Below are 23,815 nucleotides of genomic sequence, written 5' to 3' on the forward strand. Positions count from 1 at the left end.
GAGTTGCTTGTCCTTCTCTCGATGCACTCACCCGGAGCACATCGAAGAAAAATGAAACCCATTCTGACTGAAGTTGAAGTTTATTGAAAACCAGTCAAGCGATATCTCAGGAATGCAGGTGCACGCATGCACACAAATTCACCTCGGCCTCCCACACACCACACGCTCCAAAGCATCCCCTATGCATGGCCGTATCTTTGTTCTGTCCTCCTCCCTGTAGATGGCGGTCTTTAAGGACCGTGGGGAAAAGGCCTCCGTGCTCCTGAATGTTGTTTTTCCCCACATTACTGTCAAAGTATCCACCGGTGACTGATGATGGATTACATCTCAGCCGGTGCACAGGGTTTCCCCTCAGTCTGTGACTTACAGCAACTCGCCGCCCTCACTGCCACATGCGAGTGCTGCTCGGGGAATATCACACGGGACCTTTTCGCTCCCTTCTCCTCATGTTTGCTGGGCAGCTGTTTCACAGGAGACGCACAGAGGGGAGATGAGGCATGTGCCCTTGTTTAAAGGATGTTTTGGTTATGTAACTGGGTTTTTTTTTTTTCATTTGCTGCAGACCCAAACCCCATCTTCATTTGTCTTTCTGTGTCAATGGAAATGCACTTACTGCAATTTGGTCTAGTGCCACTCAGGGAGGCTGTGGAGCCGGGCTGTGAATCACCGCTGCACACAAACCTACAATTTTAATGTGATAAGTAGAGATTCAGACCCTTCTTCTGGAGTCAGAAATAAGCCATTGGGTTTGGGTAAAAGCCCAGGCACGGCTCATTTGAAGGAGGAACTGATTGCTGCTTCATTTAGCGGAGATAAAAGCCGCTTTACTCTCCACCTTGTGAACAGCATCAGGTGAAGGAGGCAAACTTTTTTCTTCTCCATTTCCTTTTCAGTCCAGACCTCTCGGAATATTTGTGTTTACTTTTCCCCGTCAACCCCGTGTGTTATGATTTATTATTTATCACATTTCAGACAGTCATTATCCGATCTAATGATGTGTCATTAATCATAGTAGCAGCTGTGTAAATTCCAGGTTTTTGCGTGTGTTGAGTGTTAATTAGCATCGAGGACGAGGAAGTAAAGTCCAACTTTGGATTGTAGTTATGTTGGGTATTATTTTGCATTCAGTATAAGGGGTGTAAGAAAGTATCGATAAACTCGAGTATTGCAATATTATGTTTTGTGATACTGTATCGATTCTCAAAAACACTTGTTTTTTAATTAATTTCATTTACATGCAAAGATTCTTGGCAGAGTGATTCATTTTTGTGTGTGTGTGTGTGTGTGTGTGTGTGTGTGTGTGTGTGTGTGTGTGTGTGTGTGTGTGTGTTTTAACTATAGCAGTGTTGTAATCTATCTTCAGACTCTTCCACTCCAACGTGAACCGAGACAGGCACACCGCTAATTCAAAGCATTAGCACGCCTAACTTACTAGTAACGTTACCACGGATTCCTGAAACCAAAAGAGGTGCCTGCAGCGTACAGAGCTGAAGTGTGGGCTCATTTTGGCTTCCATAATAAAGAAGGCACTAAGGAGATTCTCGTCTTTAAACAGTACTATGACAGTTTTCCTAAAATTAGATTAAAAAAATTGCAATATATTGCCTTGATTACAGTATCACAATATAGTGCAATATATTTAAACGTAACCCCCGCATACTTGCCAACCTTGAGACCTTTGAAATAGGGAGGATTTCAAATCCAAAGCTGAGCAAATCCCTTTCAGACACAATGCGACAACGGCACAACTGCGCTCTGAACCCCATTATTTCCAATGGCTTGTGCCAGGCTACAACTGCTTTTGCAAAGCCCCACTTTGGGCGCTGCACGGTATGATGTGCGCTAAACCCAGCAGCGAGCGCAGCTCAAGCGCAAACTGCGCTGTATCGCGAGCATAGACTGCTGTCTTCCGCCGGGAAACGACATTGGGTGTAGCTCTATTGTCGTCCGGGTGGAAACAGTAGGGCTATTACACGCTGTACAGTGCCATAAACAGGTTCAGATAATGAAAAGGAAAAAAAGTGTGAAATGTGCCGTAAATCGGGCGAATGTATGATGTTTTCTAACCTACAGTTCCCAGTGCACCTCTGACCTGGAGGACCTGCCCTGCTCTACGGCCTGGGCTGAGCTAACTCCAATATGTGCAACAGAAAAACTAAAATGAAAGTTCGATATTCTAAAAACAGCAAAAAAAAATCTGGAAAACAGGCGAGTAATTATTAGATTCCTTAGAGAGATTTAGCTTGAGATTTTAGCATCTTCCACGTATTTTTATTTTTTTTTAAATGGCTGATTAAGGTTTTAGATAATGTCATTAATAGTATTATCAAATTACATGCTGTAAATTTTAATAAACTGTTCATTTAATTGCATACCCTATCAAGTTTGGAAGGCTTAGTAATTAGATCATATTACCGTGTGTGAGTAATGTAGGAGATTATGTTGCAGATTACAGTTTCAATCAGGTAATCAGTGATCTGTAACATATTACATTTTAAAAAGTAACATCCCCAGCCCTGGCTGTAGCCCGCCTCTCCTTTACTGTGTCAGGAAATATGCAAATTCCAGGCAATTAAGGCGCTCCATGTCATTCTGTCTCTTCTCCTCAGCATTCACTGTTGTTTTTCGAGCCCCGCCGTGACTTTTGTCAAGCATCTGTGTGAGCGTGTCAAGAGCAAAGATGCTTAAGATGGGGAAATTATTCATAACCATTTCTGTGCTTGCACGCACAAGCACTTAAACACACTTGTCCTCACAAACACACGCGTTTTGTCGTCCATGCACATAACCTAACAAACATTTAACATAAGCTAAAATATAGAATCACAGAGGAAGGGTCCGGGTTGCATCGAGGTCACATGCAGCCCCTCGCTTCCCCTCTGAGACGTGTCTGTGTGGTGGGAGAGGTGAAGCCTTTCAGATGCTCAAATAAGTTATTAATTTTCCATTTTGAAAGCTTGAGGTGCACTTCATCATCCTGTTACCAATTTTCCCGTGAAGCGTGACTGATTTCATTCAGAACATTGTTCTAGTTTTCATGCAAAATTGATCTTCCCGCACTCGCTGCAGCTCTCCCTACAATTGTTTTCACTCGTCATTTTTCATTTATTTGCTGAGGCGTATTGACTTTGCAGTGGTGATTGTTTTAAAGTTTACTTGCAATATGGTTCCATGTCACCTTTCTCTCCCCTGGCTCACCGCTCCCTATTCTTGTACCAATATTAGACTGTCCTCTAAAATGTTTCTCTTCCTTTCTGTGTCTGTGCGTGATTTAAATATTGGTTGTTTGTCATTAAAAAAGTTTCTTTTTTCTTTCCAGTTACGTCCTCCGTCGGCGAGCTGCGAGTACATTGCTTAGAGCCATTTTCCATTTGTTTTCACACTTTCATAACCTGTCCTTGTTTATTCTTTTTCTCTTCATACCTATCTATTCTGACTGTCTTTTCTGTCTTCCAGATATTTTTTCTTTTCATATCTCTGGAGGTCAGAGACAACCTAGTCTGACCGAGACAACCTTGTCTGACCGAGAGGGCCCTCACTTGAATAGCGTCTGTCCTGCATAGATGTCAACGCACTTTCCTCCCACTCACTCTCTTTTCCTCTTCTCTGCCCGCTTTATCAAAAGCTTTTTGTTCGTATCCTTTCATATTCCCACTGCACCGACACCCTTGACACACTCTTCTGTCCCTATCAAATGTCGGCTGAACTTGTCTGTCTCCCACTCAGACCCTCCGACGGTGGAGCCGGTGTACATGGAGATGCGTCAGGGCCTGGGGAGGCCGGTGGTGATGACCTGCAGAGTGCTGCGAGCCCACCCGTCCCGCGTGTTGAGATTCGAGTGGCTCCTGTCGAACCGACTGCTCCACGCCGGAGCCTTCGACGCCCAAAGAGACGAGACGGAGTACACCATCCGCAGCCTGAATCGAGACGGCTGGGGGGAGTACACTTGTAATGTCATCAACGAGGCCGGAGCAGGAAAATGCACCTTCCAGGTTACAGGTAAAGACTTGATTTTTTCATTATTTTATACTGTTAAGAATTGACAGTTCACTAAGCCCTTAGTTACTGTTGCTACGCCTGTTAATCTTTTTATTCTCGCACCATTCTTGTTGTCTACAATGATAATGCAGCAGATTAAATCCATTACTTGCACTTTGCTCGTTGCACTTTGCCCCCACCTACACCGCTTGAACAGAAAGACTGTGTGTAAGAAGTGAACGTAGTGAACGTGACATCACCCATTGGTCTGTGGACTGCCGTTTTGTAGCCTCGAGTTCGGCATTTTGGCAGTTGCCATCTTGGGTTTGGCCGTCGCAATGGTGCTTTTTTCAACCAAAACTGACATGAATAAGACATTTTTAGCTAAGGTTGTAAGACAACTCCCAGACCGGACAATCACAAGGTAGCCACGCCCTAAAGCGTACCCTGTTTTATCGTCTATTTGACTCTAAATAGGGCCATAATTTACTAAATGAACATCATGCTGTATTTAAGAAGAGTTGAAACTAGATATTGAGACCATAAAGTCATGTTGACAATGTTTACTGAGGTAATAAATCAAGTGAGAAGTAGGCTCATTTTCTCATAGACTTCTATACAACCAGACTTCTTTTTGCAACCAGAGGAGTCGCCCCCTGCTGGTTATTAGAAAGAATGCCAGTTCAAGGCACTTCCACACTGGCTTCACTTTTCAGACCCCGGAGTTTCCCACTGGGAGAAATCCATAGTTTTACAGACCCGCTATGCCTAGTTACAGTTGCAACAATTTCAATATGCACTCCAGCTGGTAATTTAAGTGTTCACGGTGAACTTTTTTGGACAGCTGAAATTGGCCCCTCAAACATATAAGAGTCCTTGTCACTCTGTGTTTTGTTGGCGAGGATGTCTCTGTGTGTGATAGACAATTAATTTAAAAGAAGAGTGGAGGAAAAAAGAAAATAGATCTTCAATCTGAATGGGACACGTCAATCATGTCGCCTCTTCCTCTGTCTCACATAATAAACCTGTTCTTTCAGATAATACACACTTACCCGTTCCTGGCTATTTTTTTGGGGTTTTTTTTAGATTGCCTATGTTTTGTTTTCATCAATAGCTGGAAGTGTCCATCTCCTAGTTGTGTTGTTATGACAGGACCAAATTAGTTTGGCTGCGTTGAGTGACCGCAGGAACTCTGGCCAAGGTTTCAATCTCCCAGACCTCCCATTAGAGACGGGAGCTGCAGGGTCACAGGAGAAGTATTTGTCACTTTGATCCTCTGCCACTTAGGTTGCTCTCCTCTTTCATACTGTCCATTTCTCACCATCCATTGCCTGTCTTCCAATCGTACCTTTTTCTGCACTTGTTTTTTCTCTTCTTTTGCTGCTTCTTGTTTGCTTTCCCTCGTTCTTCATCCCTCTCATTTTAAACGTCTCTCTACCGTCCTCCCTTTCTCCAGCTTGCCTGGAGACGAAGATGGGCACCCCCCCTTCCCCGCGCATGTCATAAATCAGTCCTCCCTGGTGGAACAGGTAGAGCAGAGAGACAGAAGCAGATAGTCGCCTCCAGCCATTTGTTTTTCTCAACAGGGCTGGGGTTTTGCCTGCTATTGCTCATGTTCCCTCCCTCCCTCCTCCTACCTCCATTCCCCTTCCTTCCCTTTCATCCTCCATCCCTCCTTCTCTCTGTCTCCCACCATTGCTCCATTCCTCCCGCCCAATGCTCCAGATTCCCACCATCTGGACTCGGTGGTTGCCAAAGGTATGGAGGCTCTTTTAGTAACCCCCTGAGTGCAGGAGCATGGTGCAGAAAATCCACTTTTGTTCCTCCCATCATCCATGAAATCTGGCATGCCCCATTCCCTTAACTCCAGCTCTTATTCTTTAAGATTTTTTTTTTTAATTTTATCCTGAAACTCAATAGCCACAATATGAGCTCAACACTATTCTGTAGTGCGGCTGAAATAACAGCTCCTCTCTACGTTTTGTGAGCCCGCTTCGAGATGAAGCTCATTAAATATTTGTTATGGCTCATGCAGTTCGGTAGCATCTTGGGTTGCTCACTTTACAGAGTGAAGACAGGTAGACACCTCGGTGGATATTCCCTCGCCGCTCTCCGCCCGACTACCTCTTGTTGATGTGTAATAAACACATCAGTCAGGATTTTCTGGCCTGAGGCCACAGAGGCTCGATTAAACACACCAACCCGGTCAACACAGTGGCAAAACATACATGTTACCATGCCGACAGACACATGTAAACTCACCAAAGTCAGGCATTAGGCCATTCGTTGGCTTATATAAACCTTGTCGCCTCAAAAAGTGTATTGTGCCAGGGGAGAGTGTTTGTGTGTGTGTGCATGTGCATGGATGCTCATGTGCCAAGTCATTGGGACATCTGTGGAAACAGTGAGTCGGCTGTAATAGCCAAGTTGGCCATTAAATTGCGCCAGGGGAGAGACCCCTCAGAGGGATGTAATGTGTACCACTGAGCTTTGGCTCCGGCTCTCTGTCATGGGAACCCTGACTTTTTAGCAAATGCTGAAATCATGCTCTTCTGAAGAGGTAGAGTTGGGAGATAAAGAGAAGAAATATTCCACTGCCTTTGAGGCTCCACGCTGCTTTTCTTCTCTGTTTTCATTCCAGTGTGATGCAGTCCATGATTTATGCACTAGTCTGCATTTACTGTACATCCTGTCCTCAGGCTACAAATGTGTACTGATGAAGCAGTGATGGGGTGAAACACAGGTCACAGAACACACAGACATTGAATTTAAAGGTGTATTCCATCAATTTAGTGATGCACTTCAAAGGGTTTGGGGAATAACCATGGTTCTCATGATGTCACGCGAGAATCACAGGATCAAATGTCACACGGAAATCCATCTTGCCAGGCTTCAAGTAATGTATTTGTGTCCAGCTCACCAGAAAATGGACCAATCAGCATCCTGTGAGGAGCTACTGCAGCTACTGGCGTGGTTTAGGTGTGTGAGACCCGGTGAGACTTAGTATGAGACCTTAGTATGAGACGACAAGGAGAAGAGACTGTTGGTTCTAAACAATAACGGCGGCTCCTAAAGAGGTTAGGCGTAGATGTTGCAATAGCATTAGTTATATCAGAACTGGAGAGTATTTCTTCATTGAAAGAAGAGCAAAGAACAGCACTGAAGGCGATGTTCTCGCCTTCAGTTAGTTTCGCCCTCATTAGTTTGATTGACAGACGGTTCATCCAATCACCTGCCAAGTATGTTTTTGAAAGTGCCTGGCCTTTTCCAAACAGTTTCCAATGACGGCTTCTCAGATGGTTCTGTGAAACAAACCATCTGACAGGGTCAGGTTATTTCAGGACTCGCAAGAGCCAGTTTTTAAAAAAAGGATTTGTTCAAAATGGAAGCAGCAGAGGCTGAGATATTCTGACTTTTAGCCCAGAGTAGGAGCTACACTCTTAAATGCAAAAATCATTATGCAACTCAATAGCATCTTTCACTAGACCCCCTCTATCTCCTAACACTTCTTTCAAACCTCCAGTTGGTATTGTCGGCTTCGATTTTCAAGCCCAAGTCTAGACAGTGTAATATTCCCACGAGGCCGACTTTTTCATTTTTATTTGTAAACAAACCACACGTGCGCACGACACCCGCCGTCATGTCAGAATCGTGTCCAGCCACTGGCTTCTTGTCCGAATCAGCAGCTGGTTACTGTTGTCCAAGACCAACCACAAATAATCAACACAACATTTAGCTGGCGCAAAATTGATGCATCACAACAGATCAGCTATCGGTCTGAGGACAGATAAGCCTCTGGAGGCAAGGGGGCTATACCTCTGGGGTTCCGGTATAGCCAGTGGATATCCAGGCCAAGACTTCCTCTGTCTGTGTGCTGCTCACTGCTTACAGTCGGATTAGCAACTTTGAGATGCGAGCCTGGAGTTGGAGTTGAGGGACAATGTGTACAACCGAGTTTATAAGCTCATTTTAAATCAATAAAAACCTAAACCATTATCAGACGATAGCCGAGATTTCATTTCGGCCAATGCATTCCGCTTCTTTTGCTCTCCACACAGGCTCTTTACCTGCATTCAACCAAAGCCTGTTCAAACGTGATTGGTCAATACTACTCGGACTTCAAATGGAAACCAGAACGCTTCCAATGCCCAAATCTTGTCCCGTTGCCTACAGATTCTACATGTGAATACGGATTCTGTTTATTAGAGTAGGACCAACCATGGCGAGTAAACTGAACGTCATGAGAAAAACCAGTTGAATGCCCCTTTAAAGTATTTGTCTAACTAGTACAAAACTCAAATGTATAATGAAACAACAAATTCTGCATAGCGAGTCCACACTTCTCCCTCCCTGTTTCCCTTCATCGACCAAACAATGCATACTGCAGTTTTGTTGCTAATCAGAAATTCACAAAGAAAGGGGCAAACACTGCTTCTCATTTCTCCCACGTTTAATTCCTCTTTTTGGCAGTCTGTCATGAATTACAAGAGAAGAACAAGTAAATTCTCAGGGACAATGTTCAGATATTCAGTGTCTGCATTCTGAGAGTTTGCTCATGAAATGAATTCAGTTTCTACACAATGATGTGCTTGTCTGGTCCCAGGCTCCCCTTTTTATTATAGCCATTGTTCCTAATGATGCAGAAATCCCATTGTGGAACTTGGCGCCCATAGTTGGCTGCAATGAGATATCTGCATAAGTTTTAGGAGAGAAATGTATTTATTGTAGTGTGACATCTCATTTCTGTTCTGCATTCAGTTTATTTTGATATATATTTATTTGATCCATCATCTGTTTGGAGGAATGCTTTTGTCATCTTGATTTATTTGTTGTATGTTTGTTTGGCTCTTTGAGGTGTGTTTTAAATAGGCATCTTGGGCTTTTTTTGAGCTTCAGTAGTACAATCTGATGTTTTTCAGTGTGTGTGTGTGTGTGTGTTATTTTCGTCTTTATCATTTTTCAAATCTTCAAGTAAAAGAAAAAAAAGTAAATTGATTTTACCTTCAAACCTGCACATTGCTCTATCTCAGGGGTTTATAAACCTTATCAGCGTTGGTCTCCAGTGAACATTTGTGAGTTCCAGACATGGTTTTTATAACTGGGCTATCTAGCCTTTATAGTCTGTGCCATGTTCACCTGAGTTGAACTTCACCCCCGCAGTAAATGGTAGAGGATGTTGAATACTTTCCACAGCTCAAAGAGACATACTGACATAGAGTGCTCCAGGGATGACGCATTTTTGTAAACCAACCACGAAGTTAGCATCGCCCTGGATTCCCTCGACAAAAAGCCAATGGGATTTTTCCATTGGGTTTTGGATTATTGCTGAAAAAAAGCTATGTGGCAAACAAACGTTTATGATACTTACACATTTTGTTCAGCAAGGTAATCTCCAATAATGAACACCACTTTTACGATTATCGAAGTGCGTTAGGAACGTTAGGCTATAAACAAACTACACCACGGTCACATGAGTATACACAACGAGACTGTAAAGGTGGAAGAGTCGGCATGATGATGTCTAGTAGTCTCATTTAGCCACTTGTTAGCAACCGCTTTTTTTAAGACACATTAAAGCTGCAGTGGGTAGAAAAGGAGCAAAAAAAAAGTTATTTTGATAAAACAGTCACTATATCCTGACAGTAGTGCAAGAGACAGGTAATCTGAAAAAAATCATGTGCCTCTGTGTCCTCCGGTGCTCCTAATGGCATCTGCGAGATTTCACAGACCAGAGGAAAACTACTAGTCAGAGCTGATCTGGAGGCTGCCGTCTATGAGAGCCGGCTGTCTCTCGTGAAGTGCGATAAAGCGGTCAGACTAAGCAGCGCTGATCAAATATGAATCAATATTCTGTTACTGTCTTGCCTATATCTCGCCTCAAATGTTTTCAGAAACATCTTATAGTGTACTAACACTCTCTCTGAAATTACCTGCGATTGGCCAAAGTCTCCTGTCATGGGCTAGATTTTTTAAAACCTGAAAACAGAGCCATGAGGAGGTGCTAATTATCTCTCAGAGCACTTGAATTACAATATGCTAAAAGGTTATTATGGAATTTTTGCCCAATGATGCCAAAAACATTCCGCTTACTGCCACTTTAAGTCTTCAAAATTCACAAGTGGGTTATTTATTGACCTATTTTGACCTTATTTTAGGCATCTAACTAAAAACCCATTCAAAAAACCCATTGAGAGAACTGAAAGTGCTAAAATGCTACCTCATTTCTGGGTTTCAGTACTCATTCCTGTAGCACTCTAGATGGATCCTGTAGGTAGAAACGACTGACGTCAAATGGTCAGAGTAAAAAGCAGCATATGACTAATATTTTATGTGATGTGTCAGGCTTGAAGGACAGACACAATAAATTCTGCTATTTTTCCTGTCTTTTTCTATTTTCTGATCTATTTTCGGTTGTTCTGCTTCCGTTATATTAATACAATATCACAAGGTTAGTCACTCTAGAGCAGCCTCCCATTTATACTGACCAAGAAGGATACAATCAGGAGTCACAGCGGGTCAAGACAAACAAAATTCAATCCCAGTTAATTTGATCAATGAAAAGAAATCTTTCTGCCTCTTTTTTTTTTGTTCAAGTGGATTAGGCGAGGAGGGAGGAGGTTGAGGAAGAATGAGCTGAATAGTCGGGGTGGAAGTAACTCATTACAAGTTCAATGCCATTTCCCTTTTAAAAAAAAAAAAAAAAGCCACAGAGAGATTTCATTCTCCATCCCAGAAGGACACAACCAGGCAATTACCACCAAGCCTTTTAATGTCTCTAATGTCTTCTCCCTATAGTCAGTTAGCTGTTCGTGCGGCGGCGTTGGGTTTGTCTCGGCCAGCTGTGCATCCATATGTGAGCGTCGTTCCTGCCACAAAAGCCTACACTCACACATAAGCCCTGCACCGTATAGCACCGCTCGGCATATGGCGGTGCTTTCCTGAATAAGGAGAAGGCATGTTCACAAACCCTTACAAAATGAAACGGAAGTCTGCAAACAAGGTCAACTTCTCGCCTGAAGGGTTTTACTGAGCTGTTATGAATCATTGCATTGGTTCTGCTGTTATAAACAGGATTTTAAAAAATCAATTAAGCCTTCTGTACTTTTATGTTTGATGTCTCCCACCCAGGGTTATCTGTTTCAAGCGGCGTAAGTGGGTTAGGTAACGTGCTTCACCACACATAACGTATTATTAGGAGCGAGGGCCATCACTACATTGAATTTCACATTTTTGTAAAAGACAACAATTCGCTTGTGAGTGTCTGCTTGAAATGTACTTTTAAAGAGATTTTTCTAAATAAGAGATAGCTATTGATGCAATAGAGTAGTACAAAACACTTAAGCTAAATGAATAAAGTGTATGAATGCAATCCTTTTAGTCATGTAGGACATTTTAAATACAAATAATGAAATCATATCATAATATAAGTTGGTTTAATTAACCCTTTTGCGTCTTGAGCCTCTTCATTTCGTTATCAGTTTCATTATACAGCATAAACTACACAAACAAAACTGACAGTATCTGCCAGGCTGGCTTATGTAACATTTACTGTACAGCGTGCTGTAAACACAGCTGGCTCCATACAGCCAAACACTGCCAAGTGAAGAGCAGATAGTAATTATCCTTGCATTTTTTTGTTGGAAAATAAGTGTTTCTGGTTGCGTTTCAGTGAGCAATAGAGGCACTTTGCTTTATAGCATCTTCAGTTATAAAACAGGAAGGTTGGACTTGCAGTAGACATCTTAACCTTGTGAGATGAATTCTTTGCCTCAACATAAAAAAGACAAACATTTAAAAAATGCGTTCCAACAGTATTGCATTTTGCATGTTTTTCTTTCTCTCTCTGAATGATTTGATCTGCCTGATGAATGAGTGTTCCTTTCCCTCCGATTAGAATATTGTATTTTAAATAGCTTTATCCATGTAAAGGCCAAGTGATCTGCAGTCGGCTGCCCAAAGCATCATTAACCTGATTTATTTTCTAAAATGCAGAACAAAATGCCCTCAGTGTTGATTTTGACTCACAGTATTATCCTGGACGATTATGAGAATTGATCAAACCCGTCAGAGCCCGAATGGAACCGCTAATCTTGTTTGTTTTTTCCCCCCTCTCTGCTTTTGATTTGTTTATATTTGAATGATTATGTCTGAAGTGCACAATTTTACAACTTAACCTGGGTACAGAGAAATTATGAAATATGCCAGGGTGTTATGGATTATGTTTTCCCCTGTCTGCTTAACTATTCAGCAGTGTTTGCCCCGTATTGTTTTCCTTGTCGTGTATAGATTTCATCTCAAGACAGTGCATACTTTTGGCATTCACATCAGTTACAGCTAATGTTGCATGATTATACAGCTGATTATACTGCTGAGTGAACAGTCAGTCAGATTCCCCGAGCACTGATTGTCCTCTTCTAACGTCATATGAATTCTCCCAAAAGGATACGGCTGGCTTTCTTGTATATTCATCCTAGTGTCAACAGACCAAAACCAACAATGCGTTTGTCCGTATCTCCACACTTTTATGACTTTGCTACCTTGTCTGTGGCACTCAGCCTCAAGCTCATTCGTTCCTGTTGAAGACACAGATCACTATTCTATCATATTTTTTAGATGTGTGTTTTTTTGCAAATTTGATACTCAGCATTTGTTGAGGAAATATACTCAGCTGCAGTGATTAATACACTTTTGGTGCATTAGTTGGTATTTATGGCAGCAGGTTGGTGTATGTTGAATTGACTCAAAACAAACTACAATGCCCATGTTCATTGTGATGAACCAGTGGGCAACCTCCAGGTCTGAAAAGTGAAGCCATTGCAGAAGTGCCTTAAACTTGCATTCTTTCTAATAGCCAGTAGGGGGTGACTCCTCTGGTTGCAAAAAGAAGTCTGATTATATAGAAGTGTATTAGAAAATGAGCCTACTTCTCACTGGATTTATTACCTCAGTAAACATTGTAAACATGAGTTTATGGTCTCAATCGCTAGTTTCAAGTCTTCTTCAATACAGCATGATGTTCATTTAGTAAATTATGGTCCCATTTAGAGTCAAATAGACCATAAAGCAGGGTATGCTTTAGGGCGTGGCTACCTTGTGATTGACAGGTCGCTACCACGGCTTTGTCCAGTCTGGGTGTTGTCCATGTTTTCGTTTTCAGTTCATGAAAGTTAATTATAACCTTTTCGGGCACCTAAAAATGTCTTATTCAGCGTTCGGTTGTACTAAGCTCCACCCTCTTGTATCACTTCTGGTTGCAAAAAAACAAGATGGCGACGGACAAAATGCCGAACTCAAAGCTTCAAAACGCCAGTCAACAAATCAATTTGTGACGTCACGGTGACTACGTCCACTTCTTACATACAGTCTAATGAACATTGTATTCAGCATTGGCTGCACAGTCAAAGCCCGATAGTTGGGTCAATTCATTGTTGGTTTTGTTTTTTTCATTGGATTTGTTGGTTTAAGAAAAAATATAGAATAACACCAGCATTAAGACCTGCTCACACCAGAAAGGGGCTCAGCAACCTCTCTGGAGTTTGCAAGCTTGATAACTAGCTTGCTAACTTTTTTAGCCCGGTCACTAACAGCACAATAGGTTTGCTCAGTATATTCAAAGGACACATTTGTACCATGGATACCTGTCTCATAACTGTCAGCAGACCAAGCCTTTTTTGTGGAGCAGTTAATACTCCAATAGGGGGGGGGTTACATTAGACACTGCAATACAGTTAATAAGCCACGATAAGATATGCTTCCTCCTTCTTGTACTCTCCAGCTCTCTGATCCCTCAAATATCAGCACTGTCATGGCGGTTTGCTATCGGTCAGCAACACAAATTCCCATGTCAGTGTTCACCAAAGTTGAACTCTACAAGAAACATTTGTAGGGATTTACTTCGCCCTCACGAGCAAGTCCACTAATTGCATTCACTCCATTTGAATGGATTGATTTCCCTTCAAAAATTCACGTTTTCAATGCTGGTTTGACAAAGCCTATCCTTCTTTCTTGTCATTTGAAAAATCAGTTGTTGGGCGCTTGGGTTAGCTCAGTTGGTAGAGCGGGCGTCCATGTATCAAGGCTTGGTCCTGACCGCGGCGGCCCGGGTTCGAATCCGGCCTGTGGCCCTTTCCGCATCCACTCTCTCTCTCTCCCCCCTTTCAAGACTCTATCCACTGTCCTCAATAAAAATGGAAAAATGCCCCCAAAAAATAACTTTAAAAAAAAAAAAAAATCAGTTGTTGTTTTTTGTACAGTGTTCAGATACAGCTCAAAATTAAAGCCATTAGCCTGCTGTATTACTGTACAGGGAATTCAAACCAGACAGATAACCCTTTGAACTTATGACCTTCACAAACTCATGAGTCACAGTTTATTTCCTCCCTTGAGTGTCGCACGTCGAATCAAATTGAAGGAAACAAACTGGTTCAAGGATCTGTTCGCACCAAGGAGCCATCGGGGAAAGACCCACGAGACCACTAAAATGTTTAGGAAAATAATGCCATTATAATTCATCAATGACATAAACTAACTTGACAGGTTTATGCAATTGCCTGACACACATCAACTACTTGCTGCGTCTCCACACGGATACATCAAATCCCAGTCCTGCTTTTGTTTGACTTAACAATGGCGGCTCCACTGTCTTCTCCGTGGCTATTAAAAATCCTCTGCCTTGGGTATTGTCACCCTTCAATAAACAAGCCCAAATAACAGAGGGGGCGAACACAACAACGTGTCATTGAGGTGAATTACTATTCTTTGCCTGGAAGGTCATCCTGTAAGCTTGTTTCTAGATCTTGATTAAAATACAATGTTCTGCCAGTTCCGATACTTCAGCTGTCAGAAATCAAGCTCGCTGGCTGTGACTGGAAAGCTGAGAATCTTGAAAGATGTATTCAGTCCATGCCACGATCGCTGTCGAAAAATAAATCCTCACAGTTCCCAACAAAGCAAACCGTGTTATTGAAAGAGAAGCTTTGTGAGGATCTCTGCGGTGGATCCACCGGTATGAAAGGATTTTCACCGAGGAGGTAATTTGAGGGCAACGCATCTAGCCATTGATTGGAATGGACACTTGAGGATGTAGTGACATTCACGACGCATACTACAATCTAGTACACGCTTTGATTCAACGTCGTGAAAGTATTCCATGTCACGTTCCATGAGATGAAACTTTAATGATCCTTCTGGGAAAATTGGGTCAGAGCAGCAACAAGGAATATCATATGGAGTGGGTAAAAATAGAACAAAACAGAACATAGCCAAGATAAGAGATACTGTACATCTTTGTCATGCTAATTCAGTCATTCTTTTTGGGCTTTAAAGGAGTGTCACTGTGTTAACAAATGACACTTTTACAAGTTTACATTTAAACTAGAGCATAAAAGCAAGCCTTTGCAGTGCAAAATAAACCACTGCAGCAGGGCAGAGTTACAGCGTACAAATGCAAAGCAAAGGATTGAGATCTAATAATAATAATAATAATAATAACTTTCTATGATTACAGTTAGAATTCTCATCTATGTCACTGAGCAATGATAAAGGGACACCCAGCAGGAGAACTCTTGCCTGTGGCCACTTGCGGCGTTTGTTACATCGTTGACATTTTCTTGTCCAGGACGCTAAATATAGAATCCTGCCATGGCGAAGGCGTGACCCGCCCTACTCTGCCTCTGATTGGCTAGTACGCGCTGCCTTTGTTGGTTGGATTAGTTAGTTTTAGGCATGAGTGAGATTGGTTAGGGTTAGAGTAAGAATATCAGGGTAAGCCAATCAGAGGCAGAGTAGGGCGGGTCATGCCTTCGCCATAGTAGGAAAAAATATCACATCCAGGACTTGCTTTTTCACATAGTGTTTACATTTTATAGTCAATCTGCATGCGCATGTAAGCACACAATCTGTAGAGACATCCACATCTACAACTGCAACACCACCACTATGGCTGGAATAGCCCTTTAAAGGAACAGTGTGTGACATTTCGAGGGGATCTATTAGCAGAAGAGGAATATAATATTCATAACTATGTTTTCATTAGTGTATAATTACCTGAAGCTAAGAATCGTTGTGTTTTCGTTAGTTTAGAATGAGTCCTTCATATCTACATAGGGATCGGGTCCTCTTCATGGAGTCCGCCGTGTTGCTCCACCATGTTTCTGCAGTAGCCCAGATTAGAACGGACAAACCAAACACTGGCTTTAGAGAGAAATCCTTTCACGTTTTTACATTACCTGAAGGCCACCCTTAGTTCTCCGACACGCTTGTGAAACTGCGGTAAAGTGAGCCGCGGAGTGCAAAACCGCGGTACTGCCAATCGCCGTCTGACTTCCGTTGCTCCTAATGTAGTGTTATTATGGAAAGGATGACCTCTAAGTGAAGCGAACGGCGTTACCAAGGTTTTTACACTCAAGTTACCACAGTCTTGGAAAGGGAGGAGTGAGAGGAGGGGTACTCAGTTGGTTGCAATCTGCAACCACACCACTAGATGCCGCCAAATCCTACACACTGTACCTTTAATACAGTCCTGGCAATTTTGTAGGTAGGCGTGAGCTGCAGGCGCCCTTAAATCCCACTATACGGTTTGTAGACATTATGTTTTTCATCTTAAGTGAGCTCATCAATCTGCTTTCTCTACAGGCAAGGCCTACCCTCCAGAGTTCTACTATGACACCTACAGCCCTCTGTGGCAGAACCGGCCCAGAGTCTACGGCTTCAAGCTCCAGTGGACCCAGATGAACCCCAACGCCGTGGACCGCATTGTCGCCTACAGACTGGGCATCAGACAGGTAATATGACTAAGAGTTGTCTCCCTGAGCACTCACCCTCCTGCATGCTGATTTGTTCTCTTTTTCTCTATTTAACCTATGTGTGCTTTGTTCAAATGCTGGTTGTACTCAAAAGCGTTATTCATTCCCAGAGAAATCTGTTCTCAGAGAGCTTTTGTTACAGCCAGAACATGAGTTTTAAAGCCAGAAATGAACAATAATCGCTGAGTCATTGGTATTGGTCAGCCTCTTTTCAACCCTTCTTAGATGAATTAGAGTTGCTTTGTGCCACGGGGCAGTAAAAACCTTTCTTATTGCCAATTTAAGCATGTGATAGAAGTGTTTGCACAGCTTGCTTGTTGTATTCCATTTGACAGCGCCAAATCTTCCGCCTCGATTCATTGACTGTCTTATTCTGCAGTTTTTGAGGGTGTGAATGAGCCTCTGCGGGCCGGGCAGAATGACTAAGAACCTGTCAGGGGCGGTCGTTTGAACGAGCTCTGTGGTTTCCACGAATTGCTTCTGTTTTTTTGCTCTCCATCAGAAGCTCAGTCAGAGGAGTGGAAGGGAACCCCGCAGAGACAAAGAGCAAGCACAGCTCCTGTTTGCTACTCAAGTAAACTCCACAGATGACAGGCTGGTAGTGTTGATGGATGGCATGGTTACTTTTTCTCTCTTTGGCAATCAATGTGTACCTTCCTCTCTCTCTTTTCTCTCTGCATGGCAGTGTGGGGCACTTTTTGTCTTTATAGTTTTTTTTTATCTTACAACAGCAGGTGTGGCACCACCTTCAGTTTAGTTTGAAATCGTGAACTAGCTCCATTTACACCACAGATGTTGAGGTTAACATGGCATCGCAGCGCTGAGCCGCCATTCAGGAGCCTGTTTGAAAATAGAAAAAAGAGCACATATCAGAGAAAAACACGCCGCAGTGCTAAATCCATCTCAGCTCTGCTCGGAATTAGCGAGCATACCCTGATAGTTGTGTTTGCAATGAATAATATAATTTCATGTTTGTTTCACACTACACCCTCAAGGAATTGAAGCTTGAAAACACACTCTAAACCAGTTATATTTGCGTGGCGCAATGATTTTTCTGTCAACTATTTCAGTTGGTCTGCTTGGTAATAAATTATGTTGTGTTTGAGCTCGCCAGGCCTGAAAACTTGCCAGGAATATATACATTTGCTTCTCCTATTTTCAGCTTTTAAAAAAAAAAAAAAAAAGATTATAATGTCTGCATCTGTGCTGGAACATTTTCTGCATTTGTTTATTTAAAAAGAAAACACCACTACCCCAGTCTGTGTTAGCAGACAATCAGTGTTTGGGCAAATTAATTTCTTTCCACCGTCTTGCCTTGATATCTCAAGAGGGTACATTTTGTGACCATTATTTCCTTCCTCCGAGGCATAACAACCAATCTTCCATTGTCTTCGATGAAAGTGATTCTGCGCCGTAAGGAGAAGTCACTGACTTTTCCCGGGGATTTGCTATACAGTATACCCTCTGTGATTGATTAAGTCTCAGCTTTGAGTATTGATTTAGACTGATAATACGATTTTTTAATGCCTTTTGGTGAGGAAGCAGTAAAGTCAGCAGTGAGCAAGAGGAAATGAGAGAGGAGAAGAGAGAAATGAGTGGGAGGAGAGGCTCCCTTTGTAAATAAATCCAGAGACACCCGTGGACTGACTGTGAGAGAGTGGTGCAGTAAAGAAAGCTTCGGCACGTGGACTACACCACTTCGATCTATTTATAGATCCAGCAGCAGCTCCCCTGCCATTCCCTGAGAATTATTATCATTTTCTCTTCTGAATTAATGCTCAGAGCTGGTAGACCTTATGCCTCCGTAATGGATGGCTTTGTGTTATCGTCCAGTGCTCTCGTGAGAGCTGCCTGAAGGGGAGATGGGAGTGAAGCTGTAGCTGAAAGTCATCGCACAAAACACAAATCACCGCACCTGTCAAGGATGCAACGGCGAGGTGTGACATCTAGCCTTGTTTTGATACTGCAGCCGGCTACTTTAAAGCTTTTCTCTGCTGTCCAGACGCTCAATCGCCCGTCTCCAACCCTTATAAGATAACTTCTTCCATGTACGTCTTGCCGTCTTGGAGCTGCTTGTTCCGTGTCCTCCACCTCCTCTTTTTCAATTGATCTGTCAAGTCAGGGTGTGCAGACGGATCAATAGGAGCCATACGTGTTACATGCAGGCAATCTACGGTAGATCAGCCCTCGTCTAACCGTACGCCGTCCTGTTTCTTTTGGCTCCTGCTGTCGCTTTGTTCAATCCCGCTGCTTTTTTTGAAGTTGCTGCAATCAAATTAATTTAAATCAATACGGCACTCTGCCTCTGGGGGGGAAATTTGGAGAATGAAAGGTAATGGGATGTAAACAGAAACCTTAATTGAGCTCAGACGCTGGGATTCAGTGGTTATTAATGGGAATCAAAACAAAAGGGGCAAAATCCATAACCCAGTAAGCATGTCGTGTGTGTGATTCTAAACGTCTGAAAAGTTAAACGTTTTTCTCAATCAACATCGGAAATTTGATTTCATTTGCACATTTAAATACAATCCATTTTGGATACGGAAAGAGTTTTAACTATTTGCTTCCATTTGTTGTTGTTGTTTGGAGTCAGTGTTTGCCAAGACGAGCATTTAAGGCCTCCATCTGTCTGGAGCTTTTGGGACTCGCACACGCACACACACTAGTCCCCTAATAGACATATTTTCCCAATTAACTGATATACAGCTACAAACATATACTTTTATTTATGCTCACAGCATTACAAAACAAAAGCAGCGATGTGATGTGGGAATTTGGGAACAATAATGAGGTAAGATACAAACCCCAAGACATTCTCGTTTTCAGAGTAAACTGACAGGGTGCTCCCATTATAATCTGCCATCAAATCCAATTGAAGGGAAAGATTTATTATTGTTTGCTGAGGCCCACAGTATACAGTTTACTTGTTATTACACTCAAGTAGGGCTGACCCGAATGCCCTGAAGCTTCGAAGCTTCGACCGTTGCCGTGGTAATCAACCTCCAGATTAGTACTCGAATGCTTTGTTTGTTTGTTTTTTGTTTTTTTTTATATAAATATGTAATAATGAAATATAAATCCCAAATAGCCCATGAAATAAAGAATAATCCCACAACATCATTCATATTCAACATTAGTTATTATTAGTTATTTTCAGACAGATATCACTGTTCGTGTATGTGTGTGTAGAGGTGCGTGTGTGTGTACGGTAGTGCGGCAGAAGACAGACCGACAGAAGAACATGTCATCCTGCTGCGCCGCGAAGCTTCGAATACCTTTGAATATTTCTCGCCGAAGCTTTAAAGCCCAAAAAATGGCATTCGGGACGGCCTTACACTAAAGTAATGAGGACATTTTATTAATTTTGTAGTAACAAAAGTCACAAAACTCAAATCAATTAGATGTAAAATGCAAACGTGGACACACATGGTGCTTGTTTGATCAGAGCCACATTGGGCCCTTTCATATCTATCTCATATTCATGTTTTAGCTACAGGCTTTGAACATTATGAACATGAACCATTCAAACATCTGTGGTTTTATATAATGCAAACACAGACACTTCCATTCATAGAAAATAAATGGAAGTGTCTGTACAGTTAGACAAGAGTCGGCTCTTTGAGGGAGAATCTTCTGGGAGATTCCCCCCCCTCAGTGAACATACACATGAACATAAATCTCAGTTAGATCAACAATGGAGCTCATAAGGAGGACGTTTGGGTCCTGGAGGTACAGTAGCATATCAGCAAACTGACAGTGAAAAATAGCTGTCTTATAATAGCCACACTATACAAATACATGAATATGAGTGGACGTTTTTCTAGTCAGCTGCTAGCCATGCAGCTAATGAATGAGCCAGTGATTGTGAAACATGAATGGTGCAGCTGATACAAAGCAGCTAATGCAAGAACAACTTCAGTGCTCTGCCTGAACTAACGCTACAGTATGCTCCATAAGTGGGACTTAACTCGATTTTATGATGTTCGCGTTTAGAAAGCGTGAGCATTGGGTTATGTGTGAGATTGAGTTTTGGAGAGCTTTAAGGCTCCAGGACAAAAAGTCAAAGAAAATTTAAGCGAATACACAGCAATACAAAAGCAAGAAAACACATGTGGGTGAGATATAGGAGAGATAATCTTGGTCAAGAATGTTCTAGGTATGGCATAACACCTTCCTCGTCCGTGAATGTTTGATTTAATTTTTGACTAATATTTCTTACATCTGGAAAGAAAGATTCTCTAAATATTGCCTTTATAAAAAGCTGCAGCCAGTTTCATGCATTGACATTTTTTAAATTACATTTTAGGAAAACTGTCATAGAATAAAGAACACACCAGAAATACACAGTTTCAGAATAGGCAAAAATAGCGCTTTTATACTGCATTCAAAAAACTGCATGGTTTTTGCCCCAAACTGCATGTGATTATCATAAAGTAGGCATGTCTGTAAAAGGAGACTCGTGGGTACCCATAGAACCCATTTTCATTCACATATCTTGAGGTCTGAGATCAAGGGACCACTTTGAAAATCGCCAGTTTTCCTCGCCAATATTTAGCGTAAATCTGGAGCGTTATTTAGCCTCCTTTGCAATAAGTTAGTGTGACATATGTCATAACATGAATTCTTTAAATTTTCTAGTTTCATATGATGCCAGGAAAAGCCGTGCCCATCGGCGGTTAATCAAGAATCGATACAGTGTTTTGGAGAATCAATACAGTATTGTACAACATAATATCATGATACTCGTGTGTATCAATATGTTCTTACACTGTAAAGCTTGGTAAATGGTCAAATCATTTTCAATCAAGTCATTTTTTTGTCCTTACCACTCCTTGAAACACATTTTTATTTAGGAAAAAGGGGCATTAAATGTTCTACACACTGGTTTCCATGTGCAAAACAGTTTGTGGGCATAGATTGATAGATCATTATCAGTTGTTTCAATGCACACATATACATTAACACCACTGCTAATGTATAAAACATGTAGTTTGTCATGTGTGTGGATAACTTCTGAATCTTTCCACTGCCTATCATGCAGACAGAAAAGCAGCCCTTCCCTTTGGCATCTACAGCCCTTTCACCATCAAACTACAGACATTACCCAGACTGCCAAACACAAACAAAACAGCATGATGTGTCATTTTTAATGCATCTGTGAGTATCTCTAATTGGAAACAGCAGATGGACTTTTTTGTCACTATTTTGTATAGAAAGGTTGTTTTCACTCACATTTCAATATCAAATGTGTTTGAAATGATACATCCTCTTTTCAGAGTGGTCAAATACACGCAGACGAACATGCCAACACCGTGTAATTCATGGCAATTAGCTGCCATGCCTTTTGTACTCAAATTTTACTTTAGTACTGAAAAAGGATAGGTAGGGACAAGTGCTCCATCTGCAATTACCAGTGGCAGACAAAACGCTCTATTTACCTGCAAACTAATGGTGGTGAAAAGTTGCACCCCATAATTGTGGATCATCTCGGCTCTAAGTAATTACTTAAATTGTTCACACACACACACACTGACTCTGACGCTATCACACCTTCATTCACTCTATCTTCGTCTCTCTCTCTCTCTCTCTCTCTGCTAGTAACACACTTCGTCTTTTCCTTTGACTGAGAAGGGCATGTAAAGTCACTAATTGTGATGCAGAAGCTGTAACTTGTCTTTGTGCAGCTCTTCCCCTTAAACTGATTCTCAAGGATAAAATGTACCCTACCTCTCCTCTCTTTGCCCCCCCCTCAGCGAATGCAGCAACAAACCTCTCGTTTTGGTTCTTTGAATTTCCGAGGGGCTTTATTGTGTCACAAGACATGAAAAGCACAAGCTAATTTTTTGTGTGATACCCGAGCTTAGCCACCTGAAGACAGGCTCGCTCGTGTGCTCTGCATTGTGCAAAGGCGAGATATGGAATTCCTGTCAGCTCGAGGTCCCTGTATAAACGGGATAGCGAAACATTGTAGAACATGATTAAAGACAAAACTTTAAAAGAAAGAGGCATTTGTTTACAGAGCACAAAGGTGTTGTCCATATACAGTGCTCGCAAAAACGCCTGTATAATGCAAACTGAGGCGTATCTTTAATGGGAAAAATCAATCAGGATTTTTTTCCTCTCTGCAAATATCAGAATATTCCTGCTGCTTGTTAATAGCAGCCTTTGAATTCAGAGGCTGGGAGCTGCTTTGAAAGTAAATGTGGCTAATGAGCAGCTAGCTGTCAACAGCTTACAGAGGAAAAATGTGTTTTTTGTTGTGTAGCATTTAATGTCGGCGGATCATGCAAATGCCTATAGACAAGGTTAACTGGCAGATGAGAGGGAACATCCTACACTATATATATGTGCTGTGGCAGGGGGGGAAGAAGAAAAAAGTTGAATCATACACTTCTAGGGACTTTTACTTTGGAAAATATCTAAATTAATACAGTACAAATGTGTGATTTTCAGCATGTATGTAGTCACATATATCAGTCATTGTCAGGCATTATTTATTAACATTTCCTTCACTAATTAGTGGTATTTTCTTGTTATTTATAGGGGACATGTAATGTTTTAAACTACTGGTGAATATAATCCATCAGTCTTATTTCCATATATGTATTAAACCTTTGCATGCTCTATGGTGGCCATGAGTTCCCCTAACTCTACAAAGGTGCTCTTTGAGATGCTCATAAATGTTATGTACCCTTGTACAATTTTTATCCTTCAAGCGTGACCACCCTAGCTGTGTGGAAGTGCTTGTTTGCCAACATGTGCCCTTGGGTTCAAACCCAACACTGACTAACTTGTGCTGAGAGATCTGTAATTAACTTTCTCGGACCTTCGAACCATGAACGGAGTGACTAATCGAAGCAGCTCTAAACAAGAGAATTAGCCAAGAGACTTAGACTTCCTTTATCAATCAAATTAGCCTTTCTAGCCAAAAACCTAGTTCTGTTGTCCCTAATAGAAGGTTTGGCAGATTAAAACGGACACTATCGAGGACAATACTGGTCCAATTTAGCTTCCTTAGCTAAGATTTAATCCAA

The 23,815-nt window shown here is 41.9% G+C and overlaps 1 protein-coding gene across 2 annotated transcripts in view; it reads left to right on the top strand.

The window, feature by feature from the left end:
* LOC119476717 (MAM domain-containing glycosylphosphatidylinositol anchor protein 2-like) overlaps positions 1-23,815 on the top strand; it is a 312,808-nt gene that overhangs the window by 255,795 nt on the left and 33,198 nt on the right. For both annotated transcript variants that reach the window (XM_037750166.1, XM_037750167.1), the window contains exons 12-13: positions 3,727-3,999; positions 16,612-16,760. In XM_037750166.1, the coding sequence (XP_037606094.1) occupies positions 3,727-3,999; positions 16,612-16,760 (422 nt within the window). The remainder of the gene's footprint in view (positions 1-3,726; positions 4,000-16,611; positions 16,761-23,815) is intronic.

The sequence above is a fragment of the Sebastes umbrosus genome, chromosome 18 (genome assembly GCF_015220745.1).
Source record: "Sebastes umbrosus isolate fSebUmb1 chromosome 18, fSebUmb1.pri, whole genome shotgun sequence".
Lineage (NCBI taxonomy): Eukaryota > Metazoa > Chordata > Actinopteri > Perciformes > Sebastidae > Sebastes > Sebastes umbrosus.